The sequence below is a fragment of the Alosa pseudoharengus genome, unplaced genomic scaffold (genome assembly GCF_046254945.1).
Source record: "Alosa pseudoharengus isolate Yale_2024_CS ecotype anadromous, Long Island Sound unplaced genomic scaffold, YU_APseudo_1.1 YU_APseudo_1.1_scf_6, whole genome shotgun sequence".
Classification (NCBI taxonomy): Eukaryota; Metazoa; Chordata; class Actinopteri; order Clupeiformes; family Clupeidae; genus Alosa; species Alosa pseudoharengus.
In genome coordinates this window covers 31608474-31633300 of record NW_027468848.1, presented here as the reverse complement: position 1 = coordinate 31633300, position 24827 = coordinate 31608474, and the positions used below count along the sequence as shown (strand labels likewise).

The window sequence follows — 24827 nt, the reverse complement described above, 5'->3', positions numbered from 1 at the left end:
GCAAGCTTTAGTTAAACTTTAGACTTTTCTCAGCATTTAAATCATGGCCCTTTGTCTTTGTCTTTGTCTGGAGAGCACTTTATTTTGTACTAAATACTACACGAGAACGGATAACGGATTCATGAACAGATATTTTTATTGCTGATTTCTTTGCCTGCCTGTGAGAGAGTATTACAGTAAACCTAGCAGAGATTGTCTTCTTTGCTCAGCCAGTGCATTACAAGAATGTTTCCTTTGCTCACATTTCAAAATGTTCCCCTTGCTTACTTCCTTACTGCTTAGGATACTCCAGTGGCAAAGCCTAAGCCCATCAAACAGGCTGATTATGCCATTCATGAAAGAGGCGAAGAAGCACAGTGCTTTGAACATGCGGATAACTGTCATTTTGAATGAATGAGACATTCGCCCCTATCTCTCAATCCCCTATTGCAACTATCAGGACCATTTTCATGTCTGAAATTACTGTAATTTAGATTTTACAATGGGACGCATTACGTGCTTTCTTTTGCTTTTCTTTTCTTCATGTTGACAATGTTCTTTTTGGAAATGAATGGCATGCAAGTGCATTTGAATGGCACACTGGACCCTTTGATGACAAAAGATCAGAGCCCGCTGTGTGCTCAGAGAGTGGACTTGATAGGAACCCAAATAGCATACAGTGAGCCGCACGGTATGTTCCTTACACGTGTGTAAGTGAAGTGTCTTAGAAATTAAAATCTGAAGAATGTATCACCCTGTATAATCTCTGACGGAGCAGGACAGAGTCGAGGGCTAGGCTGAAACATTTCATTTCTTTGTGGTGTCTTGAGATTTCACGCCAAGCGTTCTGCTTTAGAGGACTGTGGTGGAGAGCACTTCTGTCTTATTAATAACAAATGCTAGGAGGTGGACCTGTGACGACTGAGTCACATAACCTGAGAGGTTTGGAGGACAAGGTGTGCTGCTGCAAATGTCAATGTCATTTTACTCTGTAAAAGCCATTGGCTTTTTTCCTTCTTTTTGTCTGCCTTGTCTCAGGGTATGAGAAGCTCTATAGAGCTGGGTCAGAGCTGTTACAACTTTTCATGTGCTGAAATGGCCCAGAAGGCCATTTCTTCTTGTTGTTTCTTTGTTCCTCTCAAACACTTGTGTTGGAAATGATACAGACGGATTTCTATTCCATCTCACAAAATGGCGACCACTACTTGACCCCATTGTTAACAAAGACATCAGTTAACAATGGTGCTTTCACAATATAATCTGCAAGTATCATTTCTGCACTTGATTTTTTGTTTTTATCCCACTGATGCAATTCTAAACACAAAAGAGTTAAGGATGCAGATAAATTCCTGTTCTATCTCAAATATATCAATGAGATATATTATTTTAAAGCTGGTTGCAGCGCAACCCTGAAGGAAGTCTTCCAGGGGAACATTTTCCAGCAAGCCACTTCTTCTGAGAGACATCTGAGTATGTTAAAGCCTTAGTGGCTCCAAAGAGGGGTAGAGACGAAACGAGACCGAGACGGAGAGCAGACATCTCTGGAGAAAGCAAAGTTGATTTAAAAGCATCAGAGGGCTTTTCTTGGCTGAGAGACTAGAATGTGTCGTTCTTTTTGGTGAAAGAAGAGCGGAAAGACTAAATGCACCAATAACCCCCCCCCCACACACACACACACACACACGCACACACCAAACACACACACACACTATGTTGAATATAAAGGTTTATCGCAGATGGTGCTGGTAAAGAGATGTTTTAGTTTAAGTTTAGTTAATTATTGTTAATGCCTACACCTTAATGGCTGAGGCATAGTTCCAGTCTTAAAAGACCTTGTCTATCTTTTGCTTTGCAGTTTTTCCTTCACACATCCTTTGAAAGAGTGTTGCTGATGTGGAAATTTGACATCAGAAGTCCAAGCCACGGCTAGGGTAATCATGCTTTAAATGGGGGGAACCTTTCAATTCGGGATACTTTGACCTGCACAAAGGATTCAATCTTACGCTCTTTAAGAATGTGGTGCAAGGCTAGACATTTTACCAAGGGCAAAGAATCATCAAAAGGAAAAGTCAACATTTTGCTGTCTGAGAGAAAGAGTAGAAAAAAAGCCAGTCTGTGGTTAACCTGGAGGCGTCTTCAAATTTATTGGGCTTGTATTGCTTTTTTACTCATGTCATCTTTTTTTTCACCTTTTAGCATTCCCCCCCCCTCCCACCAAAGAATGTCATCTACTGATTCAGCTATTCCAGTAAAGAGCTCCTGCTGAGTGAATGGCACATTGATTTGATCAGAAATTTTTGGAGATAGCTGCAGACGTTAGGGCTTTCTTTTGTCTTTTAACGACAGTACAGAGGACAACACACACACACACACACACACACACACACACACACACACACACACACACACACACACAAACACAAACACACAAACACACACACACACACACGTATAAAAGTCTTGCCTATCTGAAGTTTGGTCGAGGCGGCGAGTGGCCTCTTGAGTGAGTGTCAGTGCTGTAAAGTAAATGGCTTCCTCCCGCGGCCATATGCTGCCATCTGGGAATTATCTTGCAAGGACGCCAAGGTGAGGTGATGGATGCCTGGGGCTGTGACGCTGCCATGGCCCAGGTTTATGAGCACGCCGCTTAATGGGAGCTATTTGCTTCTCGGCAGTCTCACACCTGGCTGCCGCTGGGTCCAGCCAAAAAAGTCGTCTGCGTAGAGAAGAGAGAGAGAGAGAGAGAGAGAGAGGCTGTGGGCATTTCAAAGACATGGGCAATTTCTTGGGCTGCAGGATTCAAACAGACAGCATGGACGCTCATTTATTTTTAAAAAAACGCTGGAAATGGTAATGGAGAATCTCATTTCAGAAGGCTGTGGGCTGTGCCTGTAGAATTAAACATGTTGGAAAAGACATTGGTGTTCATAACTGTGCTTATGCTCCATGGGAAACCCAGAACGGGACTTCATTTAAGCAGTGGGGGCCTAAAGTGCAACACATGCTATATAGGCACTGACGCGAGTACACCAACACTTTCTGTCATTTGCCCAAACAGACCAGAGCTGAATTTTTTAATTGACGAGCATTCGACAAACATAGAACTGAAATATCAACTAGAAGGCGGTAGCGAAAGGGTTGGGCGGTGGTGTGCGGGGTTGTATTAAGAACAATGGAATCCAACTGATCAACCATTGACAGCGGAGTGTGCTGCACTCATGTACTGTAGGGGCTGATGTGTGGGAGCCTTAAGCAGTTGGGGTGTTGATGATGTGTGGATGTTTAATATAGACTATTTCAAAACGTCAAATTCCAACACAGAACTTACACATAAAATTCCAAAACATCAAACAAATTACAGGCATGAGACGATAACTCAAGACAGCAAGGCAACCTACTAAAGAGACCACTTGCATGTGTCCTTTGTACTTGAATCAATCAGACACTCACTAATTGGACTTGAAGGATGAAAATCATTTTTTACTTCATTTATTTGATTGAATATTTCTCATATTTATTTTCATTGTTATTAGCATTATACACTTTATTTTATGCTTTGGCAATATTGTCCTTACAGTCATGCCCATAAAGCTTATTGAACTGAGAGAGAGAGAAGGAGAATTCAAGTGTCCACTCTTTTATGAGCTGCTGTATCTTCATAGGTGAGCTTCATGGCATCAGGACATGCACCATGACACCAGGCTCCACTCTCTTGCTCTGCCAGGCGCTTAACACTCGTTTGCCTGGGACCAATGCAGTGCCTCCACAGCCATCATCACACACCAGGGACACAAAGGGGCAGGAGGGGTTGGAGTGGAGTGTGTGTGTGTGGGTGGGGGGGGGGGGGGGGGGGGGTAGATGCAAGGGAACATGCTGAGCCGGCTTAACTGCCCGGGTAGGAACTGTGCGTCCCTTTTCCCCTACCATCCTTCCAGGAAATGTTCTGCCAGACTTTAATTAATGGGAAGCGACGTCCATTAGAAGTCGCCCTGCTTCGGTCTGAAAAAGGCAATTACCTGACACTAATGAGGCAGTGTGAACAGGCATAAATAGGTCTGGGGAGCAAAAAATGGGGGGGGGGGCGAGGCAGGACTCATCTTTTTGATTCGGTAAATGACGGCTTCAAACTGTCCAAATAAGCAGCCTGCTGGAAAAAAATTCAAGCCAGAGAGAACATTCTGGATAGAATCACCCAGGCCAATTTGACGGCCCTGGCTCTTGCAGGGAAGGCCATTACGGCCTTATTTCATCCGACGTCTCAATTGCGGGATTATTAGAATGGTTTGATGTCGCCGGCTGTCGAGATAATGGCTCCGGGCCTTATTCTTTCTGCACACGCGAGCACCTCATTCTCTCAAATGGCCTTGTTTATTCTGACGGAGCGGTGGACTGACCCCGCAGTCACGAGTCAAGCTGGGGGTCCCATTGTCACCCAGGCCGCCTGGAGCTCAGATAATCCGAACATGCAAAATCTCTCCCAGTAGCGGTCGGTTTAATTAGCAGTAAATTGTGAAAGGTCATCTGCTGACATACTTGAAAGGTTGCGCCACCATTTTTGGACATCCTCAAATTAGGTTTATTGTGAGTCTTTCAATACTGCTGCTCTTCAATAAGTAAACAAAAAGGTGCATTCATATACAAAGACCATTTATCATTAAAGTAATGATTAATGGAGGAAGGCAACAGATTTACTCTTTCTTTCTGTCTGACCTTCTCTTTTTTTTCTCACTCTTGCCTCCCCTTTCTGCCTCATACTCTCTTCCTCTCTCTCTCTCTCTCTCTCTCTCTCTCTCTCTCATACACACACACACACACACACACACACACACACAGTCCTCATTGTTCCTGCAGCTTCTCTCCCCTATCCACCACTGGCGAAGGGCGAGGGGGTCAGCTGAGATCCGCTGTTGATCTGTTCACGGGCAAATACCCCTCTTGTGTGGATTGTTTAACCTCTCGCATCATGCGGCGGTTGCAGCTGGACTGTAAACAGTTTCTTAAGCCCACTGCTCCTGCTCTCTTTCTCTCTCTCTCTCTCTCTGTCTCTCCATCTCTCTCCGATGTAAACATAGTGCGCACGCACAGACACACACACACACACACACACACACACACACACACACACACAAACACTGTGAATTTGTCCCCAAACAGAGCCCATGATGTGTGTGGCAGCATGTATGTGCGTGTGTGTTTGTGCCAAGAGGGCAAAGAGCCAGGTTGCTTGTTAATTAGACTCTGCAGTAGCCAGAGGAAACTGTGCATGTGTGTGTTTGTGTGTATGTGTGCGTGTGTGTGTGTGTGTGTGTGTGTGTGTGTGTGTGTGTGTGTGTGTGTGTGTGCAGGGAATGTCTAAGGCACATTGTGTTTTGCCCACCCTAATGTGAAGGTGAGTGAGTTGAGATGTTGTATGTGCCAGTGCAAGTGTGGCTCTTGCTGACAGTTTAAGCTTGAGTCTGACCTATGGCTGCCGTACAATATGTGTTCCCCGTCAAGCACCATGACATCTTGCCTCACACCCAGGATAATAGTTCCCTTCAAGATGAGCCGAAGTGAAAGGGGGTGCTTCAAATGTAGCCATCACACAGAGGAAAGATGAAGGGCAGTGTGAGAGAATAGAAGGATAATTGGCTGCAGAACTAAAGTGCCCTTTAGGTTATCGCCTTATAAACTAGAGCTGTCTTCATCTTATCAGACACTCTGGAGCTCTTTGATTTTATTAATTGTTTACACAATTACTAATAAGCATATATATATATATATATATATATATATATATATATATAATTAAGGAATTACACGCATGTACAATACAATGACTCTAGAAGATAGCATAGAATAGGATAGTCTTTATTGTCCCCTAGGGGCAATTTGGTTCACAGTCAGTAGTCAGCACAATACATTCAATCAACATAAAACATGAGATAATAAATAAATTATAATATAATACGTGTACAAACTGTCAAATCAAATACCCTTGTGGAAGATTGTAAGAGTCTGAGTGTAAAGGTGTCTTATAACTTGGGATGGGACAAATTATTTTAAGTATCTATTAGACCTGGCCCGCTTAAGAAAAGTATACCTTCTCCCTGATGGCAGGAGGCAAAACTCTGAGTGGAGTGGGTGATTAGTGTTTGCCAGAATGGCCACTGCTCTCTGTGTGGCTCTGACCTCATGCACATACCCAATGCTGTTGAGGTCAGTGCTACAGTAGTTATCTTTTGACAGACAGTAACAGTTCAAGTAAAAGTAGTCTAATTTTGTTTGTAACCAGGTTGCCATACCTGAGGGACATAATGTGCCAGTGGTACCAAAGAAAGATGGAGCTCACACTAGTTTTGCCGTAAGTGCATTTGTCCCTATTTTCCTGAGTACAAAGGGTAAGACACATCTTGGACCATAGAAAACACACAGCTCCACTTTGTGTTGAATTCTGAGAGCTGAATGGGTCTGAAACTAGAACAGAACATGTTGAACCACTGCAACCTGCAACAACACTGGGAATTATTCAGTTTGCCTTTGTTATGTCTTAGGCTCCTTTGTTAAATGATTGGGCTTGGTGAATGGCTTTGGAAATCTAATTAGTTTCCAACTTCAAATGAATTGGTGTGGAATTGAATGTCCATTCTGGCCTCCTCAAATGAGATTATTGTGATTTTTCTTCTTGTTAATGCACTGTGAAGGTGAAAGATTTGAGGCTGTTTAAAAATTTAACATGAGACGCTTCTGGGCAGCAATCCAGGGAACTTTTAAATTTTTGTTCCTTTTCAATCATGATGTGTGTTATCATGTCCATCTCATAGTTACGACGCATCTCCAATATACAACTACAGATTTTTTCTGCAGTAAAGCCATTTCTGCTGACACAAAATATATGCATTTTAATGAGCCCTAGCTTTTCTGTCTTTTGGAAAATGCACCTGCTTGCATATTTTTTAAATTGAAAGCCTTGATATAAAAACCTGTGTTCTGAAAATTGCTTTCAAACAAGTAATGGCGTGAGTGACTGACTTGATTATAATATTTAGGGACACTTTGCTCTCCGAAAAGTTTGATTGGGATCAAAGACTCTTGGTTTCTGCATCACATCATCACATCAGGGCGCCTCTTCCATGTTTTTGTGCATCTCTCTACACTTTTGTCCAGATTTAGATCAGTAGAGTAGATGGGCGAGAGAAGAGAGTGCAGCTGTGCTCTGGATCTGGATAGAGCTGGCACTGCGGAATCTCATGTGGAATGTGCTTTAAGAACGTATGAGCTAACTTGCTATCCAGTGTCAATGTCTCAGTGGTGAGCTGTCAGAGCAATCCTCAGATGAATGTTGTCCAAGTCACTGGTTTGGATTCATCTCGAACAATGGCCTCTCTCTCCAGCACGTCCGGTGGTCATTTTGACACTGAAGTGGGGCGGACGAGATGCTTTTTGTTAGTTATTAATTTCGGAGAGCAGTTTGAAAGACGTCCAACTGTTGCCCTCCTCCAAAAGCCTGGTTTGCCATCAGTCATTGTCAGAGAATATATTTCCCAGATTAGGTCCTGGGCTGGGGCCAGCCTGACACAGGTGCTTGGCACCAGCACATGCATTTCTGCAGAGCATGCAGCATCCAAAACAGCACTGAACATAGCAGACGGAGGCCTCTATTACAGTTATAGAGGCAAACACTAATATAACAGCCTCCCGCATTTCAGAAGATAGATAAATAGACAGACAGACAGACAGACAGACAGATACCGGTATGCATACAGTAGTAAATAACATAACCTCATGCATATAACCACATATAACCTGCATACACAGTTGTACAGATTAGAAAGATAGATAAAATACATAGATGGAGAAGTAGATGGATGACGGTGCACAGTAGTAAATTCACAGCCTATGATTCTGTTCTGTCCTCCCACTCAGCCCTGTAATGTGTTTCCACCTTTTATTCTCCCTATAATAAGTGCTTGTGCTGCTGCGGCAGGCAGGCCAAGGCCAGTCATTTCCAGTGGGCCGTGAGTGGAGGCAAGGAGATTGGTGTGAGCAAAGTTCAGCCGGAGCGCTTAAGGGGGAAGAACAAGTGGAGAAAATGTGGAATCAGAGCCGACTCTCACACTCTTTTTATTCCCTCCTTTTTAAATGCCATTCTGCCTTTCTAGTGGGCATTGCGGAGAGGTCCTTCGCTTAATTTCAGCTAGTCACAGACTTCACATCCCATGCATACAAAGGACACAGATGCCTATGTTTTAAATGAGAGAATGAATAGAGAATGGGCTGTTTTTAAATGGACTTTCGTGGGCGTGCAGTTTGTTGGTGTTCCTGAGAAGGAATAGGTCCTTGGATGTGAAAAGGATGTGTGCGAGGATGCGTCTTCCAGCTGAGACCCTTTTCGGAGCACGCCGCGTTCCTCTGCTCTGCGTCTGTGAGGGCGTCCATGTGCCGTGTGGTGTTCTGCTATAATGAGACTGCAGCGACACGAGCGCATCAATTATTAACTGCCCTCATCATCAGCCCAAAGCCCTGCTGCCTGCGACTGTGTGAATCACAGCTCTGATTAGCGGCGAGGACACGGTGCTCTCCGACAGCAAGGCGCTTCTCTCTCTCTCTCTCTCTCTCTCTCTCTCTCCTCTACCCTAGCTCTCTCTCTCTCTTTCCTCTATCTATCCCCAGCTCTCTCTCTCTTTCTCTCTCTCTATCACTCTCTCCTGTACCCACAGCTCTCTCTCTCTCTCTCTCTCTGTCTGACTGTGTGGCACGATGCGTGCGCTTGTGTCCATCTGTGTCTGTGTATGTGTGTGTGCGGGGGGGGGGGGGGGGGGGGGGGGGGTTGTGTGTGTGTGTGTCTGTGCGTGTAAGTGTATGAGGTGATTGTTCTTCTAATTTGCCTTGTGTCCTGGATTCGCTGCAGCAGGCAGGCCGCTCAATAATGCATGGAGGGGGAGGGGGTTAGAAGGGTGGGAGGTTTAATGTCTCTATTTTCAGAAGTCTCAGGACAGCAATGGGGATGGTGTCCTCCTCCACTGTGTGCTAGGGCCTGTTGAAAGCACACAAAATTGTGCCATGCAATTCGTGAGACTATCAGATCCCTAGTAGCCTGGGTGTTCCCATGCTGCCTTGCGCGCAATTTGATTCACGCTAGTGGTCCAATGCCCAAATGCCAATACCACTATCAGGCATTTGCTAGGCCTTTTTTTTTGCCCTGTAATTTGTGTTCATGTCTGCTTCCCCTGTGCCCTTAGCTGTGGTTCTGTTTGTTTCTCTCCCATAGTCTTCGGCAAAGGGGGAGAACCTGACGGTGTTCGGATGCCTCAACCACGGGATGCCGCTCTCGCTGCCTGACAACTCCTCTGCCAAGTGTGAAGCGGGTAAGGCAAGCTTAATGGTCAATCCACCACAGATCGCTTTAAATCCTCAGTGGTTTAGCCCGCTCGCCGTCCATGGCGCGCGGCTCGTCTTTCCAAGAGCAGATAGATGATAGAACAGCACCGTAATGCACGATAAGACGCCAATGTCGAGCGAGATAAGGGGGTTAGCGCGTGTTGATAGCAAAAAATCCTCAGGCTAAAGTGTGTGCGTCGGTCGGACGAGACGGAATTGAATTCACAAGATTACATGAGAGATCAGAAGCATCTCGGAGCCAGTGAGAGCCACTTAGGTACCGTGTCTTGCCTGAGAAAAGTCGCCCATTTAGGGTAAATGGGTTTCAGAATGGGATAATGTGCACAAACGACCCTAAGGCCATGGACCCTGTGGAGATCATGTCACATACATTCCCTTAGAGACTGTTTCTCTTCAGGATAGAGGAAAAAACCCGATTCTGTTTTGATAATAAAAGTGTGATTTTTTTTTAGCTTGATAACAGCAGCCTTCAAATTGTATTCAGCAAAACATATGACTTCAAAGCTACTTATCTTGCTTCAGCTCAAAGTGTTTCACTGATCTTCAATATGTGTCAACTTATATACTGGTGTTACTTAGAATGCAACATGTAATGGCTGCTGATGTGCACACCATCTTTTTCAAATCAGATTCATAGAAAAATGATTCATGCACAAATCTCAGCTTGAATAGCAATGAAGGCAGGGAAGGGAGTAGAGCACAGTGAAATGATCATGCTTTTAGCAGGTCCTTAGGGGTGTTGTGACATACAGCACACACCTGCTCTTTATGCCTTTGTGTTGAAGTAGAACAGTTTCATTTGTAATGCAGAGTATAGCCAAACTGAGGTATTCTTCCTAGTTCTTCCTTCCAGTAATATGTTTGTGTTTCTCCTGCTGACCTCTAATGTCTCCAATGTTTCACTCTCAGTAAAGTATTTTGTACATCCTTTTATTGTAAAGAGTTGTGTAGATATAGATCTCATTATCCAATCATTCTTCCCTTGTTTTCTGCCCTGGACGTGTAGAGTCGGTGACAGGGTTTCTTCTCACCGTAAATACCACCTCCAACGTCACCAAGTTGAGGATCCCATACCCACAGACGGGCACCTGGTATCTGAGCCTGCGCTCGCTCTGTGCCACTGACCAGGGGTAAGCTGAGGGCACCTTATGTAACGTTCGGGGACATGATTCTGCTCTGAGCCAGTCAGCTAAGCACCTGTTCCTCTCCCCCTGAGAGTCACTGCAAATCAACCATGAAAAGCAGGGGGTTTTCTTTTTTTCTTTCTTTTTTAAAAGCTTTTAGACCTTTTAGATCTTTTGACCAAAGTTGTTCTACTGTCAACGAGGATTTTCAATTGCCTCAAAATGTTTGCTCCCTTGCTGTCCATGTTAAAGATAGGGCAAAGGCTATTTGCACCCTGGTACAAATATCAATGTATGCTATTCGTACCGGTGTATAATTAGAAATGGATGCTATTCGTACCCTGGTGTATATAGCAATGCGTGCTATTTACACCCTGGTGTAAGTACTGATGTGTGTTGTTTTTTTACACCCCGGTGTACATAATAATGCTAACCTATTCACACTGAATTCCGTTTGAGAATTGCTTTCTTCAATTTTCATCATACTCTTCTTTACAGCAAGGTGGAAAGAAATTGTGCCTTCTCTGCAGAGGCGTTGGTAAATCTCATGAGAGCAATCTCATGAATCTCAAGATTCTGAAAATAACACACCACTTTTCCACCAGAAAATTCATCAGAACAGATATTAGAGCTGAAACTTTTCTCAATTCTTCACTTTCTTTTATAAAAAAACAATGTTTTCGTGCATGCGCAACACATTTGTTGTTGCATATCATACAGGGTGGGAATAGCCCAGCTGTGTGGACCAGGCTAATTGTACCACCATGGGTGCAAATAGTCACTCTGGACTATTTTCACCCCAGTACAAATAATATATGCTATTTGCATCATTGTATAATTAGAAGTGGATGCTATTCGTACCCTGGTGTATAGTAATGTGTGCTATTTACACCCTAGTGCGTGAACTAGCAAATTAATAATAATAATAATAATAATAATAATAATAATAATAATAAGCTTTATTTGCATAGCACCTTTCATACACAGAATGCAGCTGAAAGTGCTTTACATTTGGAGCATGTAACACAATAATAGTCAGTCAGTCATTATCAATCACTTTCACACTTTCACAATTGTTGCAATCAAAACTTTTTGACAGTTTGAGCTAGCCTAGAAATTTAGACGCACCCTAGCGGCAGCAAATTAAATTTTCTGCCAGGGCTAGTCTATCAACTCTCCGTTGGCTTTTGAGCTCGAAAAATTTAACTTCTATCAGGCCAATCAAATCGTGTATAGAGTCATTAGGCGGGCTTAACATAATGATTGATGGCAGAGTTGCAACGGTTTGGCTTGAATTCCCTGCTACTTGAAAACAAATAAGATAATGTTGCTGTTGGTGAACAGTGTGACACGAGTTAAGCTTTTATTAAGTTGGCAAAAGTTTGAACTAGCCAACTAGCTCTGCTGGTGGGAAACGCATGGGACTCATAGCGCTGTCCTATTGCGTGCAGAGAGAATTTGAAAGACAACCGATTGTCCCGCCTCTCCCTGAGCACTGCGAACGGTGAGTGCCCAGACCCTACATTTTAATGTGGGTCTGGCTCGTCAGGCTAAGTTTGAGCTGCTTTCTTCTTCAAATTGTGTGCCTTCTCTGAAGAGACCTTGGTACACATGCACACTTAAAGTTCTACATATCTCAGCCAAAACACTTTACGCATCATACAGGGTGCGAATAGTCCAGCTGTGTGGCCAAGGCTAATTGTACCAGGGGTGCAAATAGTCACTCCGTAAAGATAGACCATTTAGGACTGTAGCCGGTAAAAGTAGGAAATTGTCCACATCCAGCCCCAGTTGGGTACATGGGCCAAATCCTCTGGTCTTGCACATCAATAAATATCAGGGAAGGGTCTAAACTTTATTTGCGTTCCCCTTTCTCACTGTTGCAGTAATTCCATCTTCCATCTTATTTTCAGACATCAGTCCTGATTTTTTTTTTCTATTTCACTGTGAGGTTAATGCATTTCAGATCATGTTTTGATGGCTGACTTGTGTGCATAATTCTCAAATAAGGCAAAGCATGTTAGTCATTTTCTTCTTTGATATCACTATGGCCTTTAATAGTCGTGTTTCAGGTCAGACAGCACCACTACCACTTTTTTAGTTCAACGTGGTATGCATACAAAAATAAATAAGACTTGCGAAGTTGCTGATACAAGACTTACTGTGAGTCTGAAATGGAACTGGAGATACTGATTTTATAAAATAAAACTTGGACTGGCCTCCTGTAGACAATGCCAGGAGAGAGTCTTTTCAAATACCAACTTTGCAGACTGTGCCTACCCAATCACAAATCACTTTCACATTTTGGTTTGATGTTTTCCACTCTAATTGCTGACATGTGTTTTTTTATTTCCTTTATGCCACTGTCAGAGATGGGCTTGACCCAAATTAGAAGTCTCTTTATCCATCTATAGAAAATAACTGGCAATCTCCTTTCTACAGTACATCTCTTTCAGTAATGCACTCAAATCAAATTTGGCTATAATTTTGGCTATTATTGTATAGTATCGTTTCAGTGAAGCAATTCTGCATTGCAGCCTCCCTAATTCACACAGACCTCTTATCCTCTCCATTCACATTTGTCTCTGAAGGTTTGAGGTGTGCAGCAATGTGACGGCGGAAGTCTACCTGCGCTCCTACTTGACGCCATGTATCAACGACTGCGGAACATACGGCCAGTGCAAGCTGCTTCGCACCAACAACTACCTGTATGCAGCATGCGAGTGCAAAGCAGGTAGCGCTTCCCTTTGAATAACTTCTCCAAATACTGTACATAATCTTTATGTCTCGACCGTGTGTGTGTGTGTGTTTTAGATGGAGTGATGTGCATGATGTGCGTGTCCGATGTGCAATAGACTGCCTGATACGCATGTCAGGTGTTCTCACTTACTAATGACATGCAAATGATAAGTTCTTGAGTGAAACGCTCCCATTTGTGTAATACCATATATTTAAAGCCCTTCTCCATCCTCCAGGTTAATATGATTTTAATCACCGCCAGTATTTTTCCGAACGGCAATGTAATCGTCGCGTTTGAAAGATGGCACGCCAATCAGTCGTTCCCGTTATGTTAAATTCTTCAATTACATGTGTGTCAATCAAGTTTCTGCCTCGCCATGAACGGCAGATCTCCGATTATGAGGTGCTGTTGTAATTATAGCACGCGTGATAACGTCAGGAAATATGCTAATCACACGCTCTTAATTACTCTTCTTGTATGGAGGCCCGGGTCCCGCCTTCTTTCGCTGGCTCCAGAAGCGAGTGGGTGATAGCGATGTCATTAGCACGCACACATCTAGCCCTCTAATGATGGTGCTCATGCAACAGATGCTCTTTGTTGCTTTTGTATTGTCCCCATTTTTGGACTCTTTTTATTCTCCTCATTTTGACAATTTTGACACAACACAAGAGCCCTTTGTCGATGTTTAAGCATCACTCCGTCTTTCTTCTTTAAAGTGCCTTGAAAACCGATCTCATGTTGGCACCCGCCAAGTTTGAATTATCATTTATTTATTCATTTATTTCTCATTGTGATTCTGCTTTTTTGGAAAGTGGTAATTACAGATACAGATATGCATACACCTGTCTATCTGTGTTGGTGTATATCTTATGTATCCAACGGAGCTCAAAGGGCGATAGAAGACTGGGGTGTACCGTGTCGATTTCCTCTGCCATGTGGACTACTCAGCAGGCACACTGGATTCAATCTATATTTATGAAGCTATTTACAAAGGGAGAAAGATGAGGATTTGTTGGTGGATGTGTTTCCATGGGTGTTTGTGTGTATGTTTGTGCATGTTTTGTGAGTGTGTGTGAAAGAGAAGGAGAGGGAGAAAGAGAATAGGGCTGCACGATTTGGGGAAAATATCTAAAAGCGATAATTCTGAATGATATTGCAATTGGAAACTTCAGCTCAAGATCCACTGCATAATACATTCAAAACATCTGATAATGCATTGCCAATTAAGATAACAGTGAAATATTAATTGCTCTATTAATTCAAGGATGAAAATAAAAATATATAAACAACTTCCAAATATATATATTCAGATGGACCACATCTGATTTGGTAGCTGCACAATTAGTTGCAGCGTTTTTTGCGATTTGCTAATTGCATTAGTTGAAATTGTGATTTCAATTCCATATTAATTAATGTTTCAGCCTTAAAAGAGAATATGTTTGTGTGTGTGTGTGTGTGTGTGTGTCCTCTCTCTGTCTCTATCTCTGTCTCTATCTCTCTCTCTCTCTCTCTCTCTCAGGCTGGGATGGCTGGGGCTGCACGGACAACACGGAGGCGTACTCCTACGGCTTCCAGCTCCTCTCCACTCTGCTGCTGTGCCTGAGCAACCTGATGTTCGTCCCCCCGGTGGCCATCGCCGTTCGCAGCCACTACCTCCTGGAGGCCTCCGTCTACATCTTCACCATGTTCTTCTCCACGGTGAGCCCTCGTCGTCCATCAGCTGTGTTTCACACCACGGCTGAACACTGCGTCCCGTAGGTTAGACGAGATGACATGCGTTTAGCGATGTCTGCAAGACTACCACACATTTTTGGTATTTTTGGCAGAAAGATGTGTGGCCTGTCCTTATCTCTTCTCACTTTCTTTTCTTTAAATTCAGTTAAATTCCAATGTGTTTTATTGGTGTGACAAATCCTACATTGTATTGCCAACGCTTTCAAAGGAACAGTAGAGCTTGATTAAAAATATATAAACATATTGCTTATAAATTGTCTAAATTATAAATTCCGTCTGGATAGTATCTAGCTATCAATCAATTTATCTATATGTAGTTGAAATATTCCTGTGTGTGTGTGTGTGTGTGTGTGTGTGTGTGTGTGTGTTTTTCTTTCAGTCTCCCTCTGTTGTGTAGTTGTTTCTCTGATGGCTTGTGATCCTGCTGATCATTTCTCTGTTTTTCTTTCTCCCTCTCTCCCTCCCCACTGCCCCCCCTCTCTTTCCCTCCTTTTCTCTTCATCTCTCTCTCTCTCTCTCTCTCTCTCTCTCTCTCTCTCTCTCTCTCTCTCTCTCTCTCTCTCTCTCTCTCTCTTAGTTTTATCATGCCTGTGACCAGCCAGGTATTGTTGTGTTCTGCATCATGGAGTATGACGTGCTGCAGTTCTGCGACTTCCTGGGCTCCCTCATGTCGGTGTGGGTCACGGTCATCGCCATGGCGCGCCTCAAGTCCATTATCAAGCAGGTGCAGCACTGCCTCTTTGTTGCACCCGCCGGTCCGCCTCCGTCGGGATTCAGTCGACCATTAGCATTTGAAATAGACATGGCACATTGGTCAATGGGGAATGAGCCCTGTGGTTTAGTGCTTTTTATTTATCGATGGCTAATGGGTCTGACTTGCCATTGGCAGAAAGATTTAATTTGGATTTGGTAGCTTTCAACCGGGACTGTTCAATGGCAGAAATGCTCTTTGAAAGATCTGCATTATAGGGTTATATTTAAAATCTTTGTGAATGTGATATTTTTTAAAGTGTTGTGTGAATATGGCCTTAGGAGGGGAATAGTTGACTTTCAGCAATCTGTCATGGGCCTCTTTATGGTTGTTGACATTTTGCTGTCTAGTCCGGTAAACACAAATAAAGTATTTCAGGTGCATTCTCTCTCTTTCTCTAGTTCAATCAATGGATGCTCACCAGACTAGAAAACAGCCAGAGAGAGATAGAGAGAGAAAGGGAGAGAGGGAAGGAGGGAAGGAGAGAGATAGACAGCTGCTTTCCTCCAGGGCAACTGTTTTTCGCTGAGCAGTGCAGAATGCAGCTGCTAATCAAATCACACATGTCAGATCAGTGGGCAACTGTGTGTGTGTGTGTGTGTGCGTGCGTGTGTGTGTGTGTGTGTGTGCGTGCGTGTGTGTGGACATGTGCATGCGTGTTTTAGAGAGACAGCTCCAATTACCTCATCTAACTCCGGACTTCAGAGTCCATCAGCCCAGTCCAACCCCTGCCTGCCCTGCTGCCTGCCCACCTCCTCACTGTCCACCTCCAAAGCTCCACAGCCCCTCCTCCCTCCACCCCCCTCTCCCTTTGGGACTTCTCTAACCGGCAGCCTGCTCTCTTGTGCCACCAGGTGCTGTACTTGCTGGGGGCCATGTCTCTCTCCATGGCACTGCAGTTGGACCGCCACGGCCTGTGGAATCTGCTGGGGCCCAGTCTGTTTGCCCTGGGGATCATGGCCGTTGCCTGGGTAAGACTTCCCTGCTCAGCGCTTTGTGTAACCACTTGCTCTCTCTCTCTCTCTCTCTCTCTCTCTCTCTCTCTCTCTCTTTCTCTCTCTCTCTCTCTCTCTCTCTCACACTCTCTTACTCACTCACTCACTCAGCTTTTTTAGCCACACTATACTGGCAAGGTCACTGCTCTGTAAGTGGTGGCCTGATGAGCGTACAACAAGAGGGTCCTATTATCTTCCTAGCCAACCCCCCGCCGTCCCCCAAGCGGAAACCACTCACTCTCACAACAGCATCTTCCGCTTTTCATTCTCACTACTGAGTGCTCTCATGGTGCGAATTCCAAGTCAAGTCTGAGCAATTTCCTATTTCTTTACATTAAGCCCTTTGGCTTCGCTCTAATCCTGTTTGTAGGAAACGCTCCCAGCAAAGAGGGAATCAGAAAAAGGCCACTAAAAATAACTTTCGATCCTCTTAGACCTACAGAGAAGCTACTTTTTTGTGGAAGATTTTAGCCCTTCTTTGACCCCGCTGCATCAACACTATAACGGCACTTTATTAGCCACGATTTATGCCACCGTGTTCCGCTCGTCCAACGCACTCCTGCCCCATCAACACAACGCGAGCACACAATGCAATGCCTTTTTTTATCTTGGCTACTGCACATTAGCATCGGGGGGCATTAAAAGTTCTTTTTATCCTGTAGGTATTAGTCATGCCCCGTTGTTCCATTACCAGTCAGCTTGTTCTTTCGCCAACTCCTCTCTCTCAGCCATAATGCACTTTCTGAAGTGAGAAGATAAAAAATAATAGCGTTCGGAGGCAGAGAGTCCTGGAGAAAGCCTCCCGACGCCGCGCTGTGAACATTAGGCTGGGGACTTTTGGCTTTTGTTGGTCCCTCTCTCCTGAGCAGCGAGGGCGAAGCGACTGGCATTAGGCGCTGGAGATAACCAGAGTGCGTCAGCAGTTTGCGTTGTGGAGGAGCTGCACATAAAAAATAAAAAAAAATAGCCAGCCTGCTAGCCAGCCATGTGCAACTGCTTCCCATGGTGCATAATCTTCAGTCAATCATCCCACGGGAGGTTGTGAGGGTGTGGGCTTGTTTGAGCATAGGCATAAAAGCTGTACAGTGGATGTAAAAGTGTTGACAACCTGCAGGCCACCAGAGACACAATGCTGGGACCAGCAGTCGAGGTCAGTACCTGTGTTTTTAGGTTGCACAAATTTAGAATTTCCAACTAGACCTCAGTTTAATAGAAGACATGACCCAAATAGAAAACACATCAACACCCAGAGTGGTTCTGTGTGCACACAAAAGATGCTCTAAAACAGGATATAACTGACAAGTAGGAAACATTGATGTTTATTTCCAAAAGCATAGATCAAACCTTCCACCAAAAGCAAACCAATGAAGGCCTTCACCGCTAAGAGGTTTGACATCAACTTTCGACTCTCTTTCCAGATCTTTCTCCTCTGCGAAAAATAACTTGGCTAATATCTGTATTTGGCTGGCCTGTGCTTGTTTATCTCTGTTAGCTGAAACGTGAGCAGTATAATAAATAATGAATTAAAGGTGCTCTAAGCGATGCCACGTGTTTTTTAAGCTAAAACATTTTATGTCACTTACTGCAAACATCACCTAGCCAACTGCTAGCTGTCTGTGTCCTGAATACACTGTAAAAAAAACGCAATCTCTGTGGACAGCCCAGGCTCCAAAAAAGGCAACAAAAACAACCTGGGCAAACCTAGCCCATTAAAACATAACAAACTGTTTTAGCAAATCACAGACGAGATGCGCGTTTAGGAGAGTTTCAATTGCACGGGAGCAGCAGGGGAGGGAGGGGGAAGAAGTAGCGAGCTAGCTTTCTGTTTTGTTTGAAAGTCAACAGAAGTGACGTTACCCAGCATCGCTGCCTTAGAGCACCTTTAATAGGCAATAGCAGGCAACAGTGTTCAATCTAATATGACCGAGTAGTTCTATCAGTTAAATGTTCACTAATAAACCTTTACGGTCAATTTAAGATCAAGTTAGAGGTCTGATGGTATCAGGAAATGTGACCATGAATTGGCTTGGTCTGGTGGAGCCTCTCTGGTCGTAATGTCACCAATCAAACCCCAAATTGGGATTTCCCAGCAAGGACAATCAGGGCAACAGACTGACAGACAGACAGACAGACAGCATTACGTGGTCATTATCGTCTGATGTAAGTGATTTATGCCCTCCAGTTACGGATCTCTGAACGATGTTACTGCCATTCACATTTTCAGATTTACTTTTTTATTACCCAGACCCAGACACCATGACACCCCCAACATAAAACAGATGTCTGTCTGTGCCATTCTTAAATTATATTTCTCTTTCATTTAAAAAAAAATACAATTCATCTTCTCCTCCATGCAGTGTGTCTGCACAATATCACTGCCAGACACGTTGCCGTTAAGGCAGCCATAGATAACCTTGCCATACTTCTTGTTTATGTAAGACTGAGCATGGGTATACACAGACTTATTGAAATTTGACCAGACATGTGAAGAAGAGGCAGGGATGTCAGATGCTCTGAAAGACAAGCAAGTTTGTAGTCTTTGAACTTGAGAACCGGCACATTTAAAAAGTCCAAAAGGCACAAGTAAATTTCACATGAATACATCTAACTTCAAGAAAAGAAAAAGTATTCTCATACATGTCCACTAAAAGTGCTATCATATTCTCGCATTATGGCTGCTGTGTTGGCAGGGGGTTAGACAAGAAACTGAATTTGGATGCAAGTTGTTTGGAAGAAGTTGCGGGAAAACTGGGCAGAAAGTTGGATTGCTTTGTGACTCATCTCCCTGCTGGCTGCGGTCAGTTTGATTTACTGACCATCCCAATTTTAGCCTGGGGCTGCAGTGAGCTCAGCGCTCATGAGAGCCACAAGCTGATCCAATCACTTTCTATATCATTTGGATCAGCACTCATTAGCTACACCTATGGCTCAATTAGAATCTAATGGAATGATTCCAGACCTCAATGATTGGAATGAATGGAGCTTGGCAGTACCAATTCCAATCCCTATCTCTAAACAAAGAAATAATGCATCTATATAGACTAACATCATACACAGCAAGTTTGTAGAACATCTTGTTTGATTGTTCTAATTATGAGTTAGGATCCCATAGACGTGACTAGATTTCAGCGGAGAAGACCCAGATATAAGTTTTGGCAAGTTGTGGAGGACATATCGATTGAGATGTCAGCCACTCAATAACCTGGCTCGCTCAGTCTTCCCAGGACACCATAAAACTTTGTCCGCCCTGCTGATGAGCTGTTTTCCCCTCAGTATCATTGAAAAGTTCCCAGATTGAAGAAGTATAGTACGTGACAGGTTCAGTAGCATTCAGTCTGTTTTCATGGCTTATGGAGGTAGTGTTTAAAATTCAGAGGCTCCTGTTACCTAACTCCTGTTAGCCAACCATAACTTCCCATTTTCTGTCAAAAGAAGTAATGTCGAACTCACCTACTGGCAATTTTCACACTCTTTTTGTTAGCTTGTTATTGAACTGTTCTGTGGATGGCATCCTTTCTCCAACAACCAAAATCTAGACCAAAAACCACCACATCCTTATATTTTTTGCTGAGAGAGACCTCACCATCCAAACATACTCAAATACAGTATATATTTATTGACAGCCTTAACATCTGCAGATAAACTCTTTTAGTTTTTCCTTCAATTATTAGCATGAAGACAAACAGCTGAGTATACTGCTTTTATACTCACTGGCACATTTTAAATAACATCACACATACTGTGCTTGTGAAGTCTTAACAACGGCTGCAGAGGTTCACGAGATATAGCTGCAGAGAGCCAGCTTCTGAGCCAGCCAGAGAACTGCGCCCTTGAAAGATGACACTGACAGAGTAGTGCTGAGATTTTGACAAGACTGAATGATTTGCCACAAAGGACAGATGGAGGGACAAAGGCCGTGGGTAAATTCATGCCACTGTGTGGAAGACCTGAAGCAAAGGGTACTTGAGAGCTGACAAGCAATGTGAATAAAAGTATGGCACTCTTGGAGGTCTGTTGTAGATGTCAAACCCTTTTCAAGGATAGTGCTGCAACAAGAACCGCTTGTCCCCAAACACCCTGCACTTATTTAGAGTAGATTATGATATGGTGTTTTGGCTCCCACAGAAGAGAATATATGTCTAATGTTTAGGCCTCATGTGTTCTGTGTATTCAAAGTAGATGGCATTTAAAAGGCTGCGTATAAAGAAAGAGACTTTTAGTGTAACTATGACCTGACCCCCCACTTATTGCTCATCACAAGAAAGCCGTCATGAATGAGACCAATCCCATTATCCAAATGCATTACCATAGCTTCATAACATCAACTCATCTGATCATACTTTTTCAGGCGACAGTAACTCAAAGCCAAATCATTTCCACTTATGCACAGTCACACATGCCGCAAAATCAGCCACAGGGGCCGGGGGTAATTGAATTGTCAGAATGCACAGGGAAGTGAAGAGAGGAATGTGGTACCCATGTCCATGTCGCCATGGATTCTGCCCAGCAGCTGGGCGTGGGGAAAAGGGGAGGACATTTTTATTCTGAGAGAGAGAGAGAGTTCTCTGGGAGACATGGCGAGTGAGTGTAACAGTGGGTGGTTGCACTCAATAAAGGCTAGCAGGAGGCCAAGCTAGCTGAAATAAATGGATGATATGCACAGTGTAGGTACAGTGAATGCACACATGTTCCCTGGTCCATATAGAAAATAAAATTAAATCGGATGAATCATATAAAACATGGACGTTTTATGCATATTTGCAAGGTAAAAAAGGTAGTTACAAGGTTTCTGAAAATACATTGGCAGAAATAATAAATAAAACATTGCTTAAACACAAGGCCATGTGTTATCTAACAGCAACCACAGTGTATTGTTTTTTTTAACATCTACAATTATATGGTCTCTAGTTTCAAAGCAAAGGTGAATACAGAAGAAAATGGGAGACTTGCATATTCCCAAGTAGTCTGACAAAATGGAGGCAGTGTATGCAGTGTGATGATTTTAACATTTGGCAGGGTGAGAGATTCACACACACATACACACTCAGACTGACAGAGCACATACTGTAAATATCAGCGATCGCTTCAGGGAAAAAAGAAAAAGAGCAGGCTTTCCCATCTGCTGCTTGTCTTGTGTGTCTGCATACTGTATGCACATTTGTCCATGTATCTCAATATTTCCACACGTACTTGTGTGTTTGTGAGCCTCTTAAATTTATGTATGTCCATGTCCTTGCCTATATCTATTTGCCTGCATGTATGTATGCATTATGTATGTAAATATGTATGTATCTGATTTTCTTTGTACGTCAGGGTTGTTTATGTCTGTCCATGTCCATGTGCCTACTTGTGTCTTTGGTGGTGTGTGTGTGTGTGTGTACAGTATGTGTGTGTGTAACTGTGTGTTCATTTTGTGTGTGATTCTTGCAGACGGTCCGCACCATCCGCCGCCGCCGCTGCTACCCACCCACCTGGAAGCGCTGGGTGTTCTTCCTGTTCCCGGGCACCATGATCGCCACGTCGGCGGTGGCCCTCTATGCCTTCGTGGAGACCGAGGAGAACTACTTCTACATCCACAGCATCTGGCACATGCTCATCGCCGGCAGCGTGGGATTCCTGCTGCCGCCACGCGCCAAGCCCGACGCCAAAGTCACGCCTATGAAGCGCCGCCGGGGATGTGGCTACCAGCTGTGCGTCAACGAGCACGAGGAGATGGGCCTGGTGGACCCAGCCATCATCTCCATCAACAGCATATGCACGAGCTGATAGGTCAGCTCACTGCCCACCTCATTTGCCATAGCCACAGGACCATTTGCCTTCAGTTTCATTTGGAACAGAAATGTAAAACAATGACAACACCAACAACAGGGAAAACAACAACAACAGCAGCAACAACAACAACAAACAACAGCAACACCTTATTGGAAACAAGCCAGAGAACTTGAAATACGTTGTAAATATACGGGCAAAAAAAAGTAAAACAAAGACACAAAACCATCCCACGCATATAACACTTTCACTTTGAGTTTTGATTCTCTTCACTTGATGAATTATCGGTACCGTTCGACTTGCGCTCATTATTGTTGGTCTTGCTCTGAGTTTGTGGCTGTGCGGTGAGACGCTGTACTGTCGTTTGTGGACACTGTACTTTCTAAAGTCAAACAAGCCTGAAACAAGCACTGCTGCTACTGGATGGTGACTATAAAGTGTGTCATGTAATTTATTTATTGATCCATTGGATCCATTTACAGACCAAATGTTTTGTTTTGTTTGTTTGTTTGTGTTCAGGTAAGGATGACAGAAGGACTCACTTTAAAATGCAGAAGCACGGCTTCTTTTTAATATAGATTTCTCTTTCTTTTTTAATTTTTAAAATTCATCTTTTGCACTGAGACACAACTATGTGATATTGTACATTTTTATAAATACAAGTATAGATATGAATAAGCGTTACCCATGTGTAAATGTATAGTTGTTTTTTCTGTGGAATGTCCGACTGTACTTTGGATTGCATTGTATTGCCTTTTGAAGAATTGTTGATCGTTCATAGGCCAAGCAGAGGTGGAAGTAGAGGGAAGTAGTTGCCAAGCATTGGAGTCATGGAAGCCTCAGTTGATGACCTTGTACTTCAAGATGGATTTGCCAATAGTCATATCAGGAGAGGAGTTTTAAGTAAAAGCAACCAGTAAAAAAAAATAAACATTTTATTTTTTATGTAAGAAATTGCTTTGTTCTTCATTCTTTTCCTTACATTCTCTCATGTAGTGATGTTCCAGTCTCAGTGGGCTTCTCTGGTCGCCTGCCTCCCAGCACTTAGTGTGTGCTTTTCCGTATAGTGCAGGTGGAAAATGACAGTGGAGAATACATCACTCCCACAGCGCCTCTTGCTGCATGCAATATTGCTTCCCACAAGTCATCACTCTAGTCCACAGTCTTGCACATCACAACACAACAGCCCCACTGGACTATCAAAACACCTCACTAAAAAAACCTTATTCCATCATGCAGTCTCACTAGCTATAGGGATAGTACAGCTTATTGCAGTGTCTGGAACATACAGTAGAATCTCAAAGACACCGGGGATGTATCCAAGGTTATTTCTAGGTGCTGTTCCTGTTTCGCAGAATCCCAGGCCCATCCATTCCCGGTGCAAAGACGCGGGACACTGACACGGTGGTGCTAATGTGTGAGCTAACTAACCCTGACACAGTGACACCGGCCATTCTTCACATCCACTGATGTGCAGACACCAGCTAGGCCTCCACTGCACAGATATTAAAGGGGAAAGTCAAGCCAAACAGAATTTTGCTGATCCTTCTGTTTTACGACTTTGGAATCTTTGCTGTACTTCTTTTTTTTTTTGCTGGCTGGCTTTTGAGCAGGCAACACAATTTATGTTTTATGGGTTGAGGGTAGTGCTCTCTCCAACAGTATCAGACAGTGAATGTATTTCTAAATATGTGGAGATGGATGAGAATGAAAATGGTGCTTTATTGAAATTATGTTTTTGTTGAACACCACACTGTTCAACATTATGTTGTTTATGTCGAACAATGCAGCGATACCATATCGCTGCATTGTCAAACATGTTCAACATGTAAATCCCTGGTCCACCAATGTTATTCCTCTATAATCCCAACAACCATACATTTTTTGCATTCATGACGTAAGACATAAGACTTTCCATGAACCCTGTGTAAACCACTTTATATAGCCATTAACTCTCATTGGCTTGATTAAGTAGTCCCACCTCCAGTTTTGCCAGTGCCTGCAGGGGTGAATACATAACACTGTGAGCACATTCAATGGCCCAGAAAAGGACCTCATGCTGGTCCGCTCTCACTGAGATCATTGTCACGGGGATGTAGCCTACATGGAGAAGGGAGCCTTGAGTGGCTTCTGAGCGGGGTAGAAATGGCTGGGAGTCGTGCTGCGACACAGCAGAGGAATGAGATTTAGCGCCACACCGCCGTAGCGTGTTATCCCATACATGCATTTCATGTCACATCCACTCGATGACGGGTGCCGAAGAGCTGCTCTCTCCCTTTGATCCGCAATCATAGGCAGACACAGGGCACGCAGAGTGTGTTCAATTGTGCTCTTGGGACAACTGTTACAGCCAA

General features: G+C 43.7%; 1 protein-coding gene across 1 annotated transcript in view; it reads left to right on the top strand.

Moving 5' to 3' along the window:
• Window positions 1-22470, top strand: part of tmem8b (transmembrane protein 8B) — a 71391-nt gene extending 48921 nt beyond the window's left edge. Inside the window, exons 7-13 of the mRNA XM_076271361.1 lie at window positions 9230-9326; window positions 10367-10490; window positions 13076-13218; window positions 14744-14922; window positions 15536-15682; window positions 16564-16680; window positions 22135-22470. Coding sequence (XP_076127476.1) covers window positions 9230-9326; window positions 10367-10490; window positions 13076-13218; window positions 14744-14922; window positions 15536-15682; window positions 16564-16680; window positions 22135-22470 — 1143 coding nt within the window. The remainder of the gene's footprint in view (window positions 1-9229; window positions 9327-10366; window positions 10491-13075; window positions 13219-14743; window positions 14923-15535; window positions 15683-16563; window positions 16681-22134) is intronic.
• The last annotated feature ends 2357 nt before the right edge of the window (window positions 22471-24827 follow it).